Source organism: Triticum urartu, chromosome 4A (assembly GCF_056163025.1).
Source record: "Triticum urartu cultivar PI428250 chromosome 4A, HENAU_Tu73, whole genome shotgun sequence".
Taxonomy (NCBI): domain Eukaryota; kingdom Viridiplantae; phylum Streptophyta; class Magnoliopsida; order Poales; family Poaceae; genus Triticum; species Triticum urartu.
Genome location: NC_141876.1, coordinates 600,007,098 through 600,013,757, shown reverse-complemented (window position 1 = coordinate 600,013,757; position 6,660 = coordinate 600,007,098). Strand labels below are relative to the sequence as shown.

General features: G+C 56.1%; 1 protein-coding gene across 1 annotated transcript; it reads right to left on the bottom strand.

The window, feature by feature from the left end:
* Positions 1-933: 933 nt before the first annotated feature.
* LOC147977130 (uncharacterized) lies at positions 934-1,779 on the bottom strand. Its single transcript, XM_087519898.1, has one exon. It carries the CDS (start codon positions 1,777-1,779, stop codon positions 934-936), a length of 846 nt encoding a protein of 281 aa, XP_087376024.1.
* Positions 1,780-6,660: the final 4,881 nt, after the last annotated feature.

Sequence of the window (6,660 nt, the reverse complement as noted above, 5' to 3'; positions counted from 1 at the left end):
GGCCCATGGCAACTACGGGGTGCGCGTGTTACGTGGGGCGTGCGGGACCACGAGATACGAGGCCTGACGTACCGCGCGTGTGGGTGTTATCTATTTCGCCCACACGCACGCGTGTAAGAGGGACCGGGAGGGGAAAAAAGAGGCATGTGTGGGCACTAATTGTTTTGCCCACACACAGATGTGTGGGCTGGTCCTCTTAGGCACCACACAGAACGTGTGGGCAGATTCCTTAACGCCCATACGTGTGGCAGTTATCAGCATCCTAAAAGTTTATTGTGTTGGTGTCTAGCCCTATCTCTCCTCCTCACCGTAGCACTCTCTCCTCTCTCAGCTGCACTCAAATGACACAAGGAAGAAGAAGACCGGAGGAAGAAGAAGGACACAGTGGACGCGGTGGTTCCAGCTCACGAACGCCTTTTCTTGAGCACAAAGTCAACCCCACACTAGACACATGAGCAGTACATCGTGACTTATAGCCACTCGACGATGCAATGCCGACGAAACGAACTCGAGCTAGCTCGACGCGCACGTATGCGCTCTCCTGTTCGAGTCTTTGCCCTCGCGCATGGATCCACCAACTCCACCATGCGACTCGGTCTTCACGTCTCGCTCCCGCGCTGCATTCGCCATGCTCAGTATACTCCGACCCACGCACAGGATGCGCACGTACGCGCTCCACGTGGCGCGAGCTCCAACCGAACGCCACAGCCACCCCGCTACCTCTGCACTACTAACTCACGCACACACACACACACCTCATACACAAGTCAGACTACACCCGGACTATGGTCAGACTATACACAAGTCGGACCATCCCCATACAATGGTCAGACTATACCTAGACTATGACTCGACACACCCAACTCGCGCACGCACACGCTCTGGACGCGTCCTGTCGCGGCTTATTCTCAACACTCACCCCTAAGCCGCGGCTTAGAGGAGTCCGGCGTTCTCGACGCCGACGTCCGCCAGCAGCGCGCGCTCCGCCGCCGGCTCCCTCCGCAACTGGAGGCACTCGCTCTTGAAGTGCCTGCGCCCGCCGCACTTGTAGCAGTGCCCGCGTCGGTTGCCGCCGTTGCCCGACGTCACGCTTCGCCCGTCGTCGTCGTTGCGCGCTCCTCCCTGCTGCCGCTCCGGCGCCCGCCACTGCGCCATGGTCAGCAGCAGCTGATCGCCGCCACGCTCGCCGCCGTCTTGTCCATGGCGCCGAACCCGCTCGTCGAACGCGCGCAGCCGCCCGAGCACTTCGTCGAACGCCATCGTCGTCACGTCGTGGAACTGCTCGATGCCGGCGACGACGAGGAAGAACCCATCCGGCACTGTATCCAGCAGCTTCTTGACGAGCGCCGCGTCGCCCAGCGTCTCCCCGAGGTTGGCATACCTCGCCGCGAGCCTCCCGCCGTACACGTCGAGCTCCTCGCCGTCCGTCATCTTCATGCGGTCGAATTCGCCGCGCAGCGTTGCCAGCCTCGCCGCGCGGACCCGATCGGCGCCGACGAACCTCACCTTCAGGGAGTCCCATACCTCCCTGGCGGTGAGCTTCATCGACACCTGCAGCAACATGTCCTCCGGCAGCGCTCCGAGCAGCAACGCGCGCGCCGTCTTGTCCTTCCGCGCGTTCACCGCCGCATCGCCCAGCGCCACCGCTTCCCACACGGTGTGCACGTCGAAGATGGCCTGCGCCTTGATCGCCCAGACGGTGTAGTTGTCCACCGTGAGCATCGGCATCGCCATTGACGCCGATCCGCCCGCGCCACCGCCGTGAGGGACCAGCACCATGGTCGCCGGTGATCGCCCTAACCGAAGCTCTGTATACCAACTGTTGGTGTCTAGCCCTATCTCTCCTCCTCACCGTAGCACTCTCTCCTCTCTCAGCTGCACTCAAATAACACAAGGAAGAAGAAGAACGGAGGAAGAAGAAGGACACAGTGGACGCGGTGGTTCCAGCGCACGAACGCCTTTTCTTGAGCACAAAGTCAACCCCACAATAGACACATGAGCAGTACATCGTGACTTATAGCCACTCGGCGACGCAACGCCCATGAAACGAACTCGAGCTAGCTCGACGCGCACGTACGCGCTCTCCTGTCCGAGTCTTCGCCCTCGCGCATGGATCCACCAACTCCACCATGCGACTCGGTCTCCACGTCTCGCTCCCGCGCTGCATTCGCCATGCTCAGTATACTCCGGCCCACGCACAGGACGCGCACGTACGCGCTCCACGCGGGCGAGCTCCAACCGAACGCCACGGCCACCCCGCTACCTCTGCACTACTAACTCGCACACACACACACACACCTCATACACAAGTCGGACTACACCCGGACTATGGTCAGACTATACACAAGTCGGACCATGCCCATACAATGGTCAGACTATACCTAGACTACAACTCGACATGCCCAACTCGCGCACGCACACGCTCTGGACGCATCGTGTCGCGGCTTATTCCCAACACTCACCCCTAAGCCGCGGCTTAGAGGAGTCTGGCGTCCTCGACGCCGACGTCCGCCAGTAGCGCGCGCTCCGCCGCCGGCTCCCTCCGCAACTGGGGGCACTCGCTCTTGAAGTGCTCGCGCTCGCCGCATTTGTAGCAGTGCCCGCGTCGGTTGCCGCTGTTGCCCGACGCCCCGCTCCGCCCGTCGTCGTCGTTGCGCGCTCCTCCCTGCTGCCGCTCCCACGCCCGCCACTGCGCCATGGTCAGCAGCAGCTGATCGCCGCCACGCTCGCCGCCGTCTTGTCCACGGTGCCGAACCCGCTCGTCGAACGCGCGCAGCCGCCCGAGCACTTCGTCGAACGCCATCGTCGTCACGTCGTGGAACTGCTCGATGCCGGCGACGACAGGGAAGAACCCATCTGGCACTGTATCCAGCAGCTTCTTGACGAGCGCCGCGTCGCCCAGCGTCTCCCCGAGGTTGGCATATCTCGCCGCCATCGCCGCGAGCCTCCCGTCGTACACGTCGAGCTCCTCGCCGTCCGTCATCTTCATGCGGTCGAATTCGCCGCGCAGCGTCGCCAGCCTCGCCGCGCGGACCCGACCGGCGCCGACGAACCTCACCTTCAGGGAGACCCATACCTCCCTGGCGGCGAGCTTCATCGACACCTGCAGCAACACGTCCTCCGGCAGCGCTCCGAGCAGCAACGCGCGCGCCGTCTTGTCCTTCCGCGCGTTCACCGCCGCATCGCCCCGCGCCACCGCTTCCCACACGGTGTGCACGTCGAGGATGGCCTGCGCCTTGATCGCCCAGACGGTGTAGTTGTCCACCGCGAGCATCGGCATCGCCATCGACGCCGATCAGCCCGCGCCACCGCCGTGAGGGACCAGCACCATGGTTGCCGGTGGTCGCCCTAACCGAAGCTCTGTATACCAACTGTTGGTGTCTAGCCCTATCTCTCCTCCTCACCGTAGCACTCTCTCCTCTCTCAGCTGCACTCAAATGACACAAGGAAGAAGAAGAACGGAGGAAGAAGAAGGACACAGTGGACGCGGTGGTTCCAGCGCACGAACGCCTTTTCTTGAGCACAAAGTCAACCCCACACTAGACACATGAGCAGTACATCGTGACTTATAGCCACTCGGCGACGCAGCGCCCACTAAACGAACTCGAGCTAGCTCGACGCGCACGTACGCGCTCTCCTGCCGATTCTTCCGCCCTCGTGCATGGATCCACCAACTCCACCATGCGACTCGGTCTCCACGTCTCGCTCCCGCACTGCATTCGCCACGCTCAGTATACTCCGGCCCACGCACAGGACGCGCACGTACGCGCTCCACGCGGGCGAGCTCCAACCGAACGCCACGGCCACCCCGCTACCGCTGCACTACTAACTCACTCACACACACACCCCTATACACAAGTCGGACTACACCCGGACTATGGCCAGACTATACACAAGTCGGACCATGCCCATACAATGGTCAGACTATACCTAGACTACCACTCGACACGCCCAGCTCGCGCACGCACACATTCTGGACGCGTCCTGCGCCGCGGCTTATTCCCAACATACTGTTCAGGCAACAAGGTCACCGTCCTCGGCGTGGAGTCCGGCAACGCCGTCACGCGGGTAAACGTCGCTGCCAAATGGGACGGAGCTCACGTACAAGGACGGGTGTCAAATGACACCAGTGCCGATCGCAACCCCAAACTAGTCTTGTCAAAAAGATTTGTCTTTGACCCCAGCCAGAAAACACGATTGACCCCAGCCCAGCCACCCGTCCGTATAGAAGCAAAAGGCTCAGCCTAGTTCCAGCCCAGCCATAGAAGCCCAAAGTCACTAAAAAATATGTGGTCGTTCCACCAAATTCCACACGCCGCTGCACACACAGCCGTAAATACCCATGAGCCCGAATACCCATTATGTAATACTTGCACACGGCCCAAAAGTAGTCGTTCTTATACGCTGGTGTATGCGTGAGTCTACATCTCTTCGTCTCATCGCCTCCTCTCAGTCCCTAATCCCCCAATCCCCCATATCCATATGATAATTCCATGCTGGTCTCTGCTGGAATTACAGAGAGACGAGCCGCCAAATCAGCGGGATTTTGGTCTAATCTGTTGCACGATTGTGCGGCATAACCTGGCGCCAATCCACCAAGCCTAGATGGATTCTTCTCAGGTATGCCTCGTGACGCACATGTGTATTAGATTTAGTCTTCAATTTCGCTACCGAACTAATTTGAAAATTTTGCTGTTCTCTTCCTTGATTCGTGTACAACTAGGAGGTCGTGGACAGATTTTTGTTAAACGGCCACTACCATCAGATGCAGCAGGGACTTCAAGGCCACTTAGACTTAGGCAAGATAATGGTCATATATCAAGTGTTTGTATTATTAGTCCAGCCGAAATAAATTTAGATGATCTTCCTCCCGATCCAGCTGATCGAAAAAGAATATCATAGTACGCTAAGAATCATAAGAAGCAAGACGAGATTAGATGGAGATATTTAACTAGAGGAATTTACATGCCACAAGAAGTCTTTAAATATCCGCAGAAGACCATAGTAGGATTTGAGCAAAAAAAAAATCTAGAATGGTTTAAAGACTATCATTGCCTAGAGTGGTAATGTGCATAAGGCATTTTGTTTGTGTTGCTATCTATTCATACTTTCATGGATTGCATCAATGACCAAGGTGGTAATGATGCATTTGTTGTTAATGGTTTCTCTAATTGGAATAAGAAAGGCATACTAGATACTCATGTGGGTGACGAGTTCATGAGTGATTGCCTGATTTTCTACGTGAAGAAGGATATATTTTCTAGAATTATGAATAATATTGTGATGGATCTATTTAAGAAGATGAAAGATCGAGAAGGAAAGTTATAAAATGTGAGCCCCGTGTCACATTATATTTTGCTTAATGATGTTTATTTTCTGTATTACTTGTTTTATACCATTGTTGTAAATATAATATGTTGTTTCGTTCATTCTTTTCAGGAAGAAACAACTAAAAATCTTGAAGTCATCATTTTGCTTATTATTTTCTGACTATGTCAAGAAGTGGCTATACGACTTCAGTCAACGCGTGCTTGGTATGACATTCTTTATGTAATGATAATATTGTTGGATCATTGCATGTTTTTGCTCTTCGTGCCGCTCTCTAACATTACGTGTGCTGCACCGCTATAGGTTGTGCTAGAGTGGACAAAGCTTGACACCAGTGCCCATTTTTTCTAGCTTCGTCCCTGCCTGCCAACGACCATGTGTCCGGCAAGGTCGCGCACGCCATGAGTCACGACCGTGTGGTCTGTGCCGTCGACCCACGGAATTGGCTCCGCCTGCTCGACCTTGTCACCAGCGTCGTCTCCCTCTTGCCCGACCATGCGCCACCGCTAGGCTACACATTCACCTGGTGCACGGTGGGGCGGCGCATGACCTCCACGGGAGAGCACAAGGTGCTTGCCATCGCGACCTCAGCTAGGTACCACAATCCGGAGATCTACGAGATCCTCACCCTTGGCCTTAGTGGCGGTGGTTGGAAGGATACCGGGAGCCCTCCATTAAAGGTTTTCTGTGACGCCAGAAGCATCGCTGCCATCAATGGGGTTGCTTACTTTTTGTCCCACTACGCCAAGAGCCCAAGACCAACGAATTGTATGCACAGAAGATCATGGTGTTCGACTTCAACAACGAGGCATGGAGGCCTGCGGTAGCATCCCTCCGGGGGCCTGTGAGCTTAGCCACGTTGGATGACCACCTAGTTGTGGACCTTTGGTTCCTCGTGGACTCGGACCGGTCACTCTGGTCCAAGCGGTACACCATCACCATATCATGGCATCCAAACCGCCCAACATCCAAACCATACTACGAGTACCAGTTCGAGAAGCCATTGGCAATGTTGAGTGACGGGAGGATTGTGCTGTTGATGCGGGTGCTCCGTGAGGGGCGTAGTAACCACGATGCGGCGCTGCGAATCTACAACCCGAAAACCAAGACATTCAAGGATGGGTTGGTGGTACCCAGTTGTAATCGTGTGTGCGTGTTCATGTGGAGCTTGTTGCATTCAGGGAAGGGAGGCACATTAGACAGTGCAGAAAAACGTCTACTATCATGGCTAGAAGACATCATTGATTTGGGGGCACGGTTGATCCTACATTGGTGGATCACCACAAAAAGACACCAAACAAGGAGATCCGATTAGTGCATACACCAAGAAGG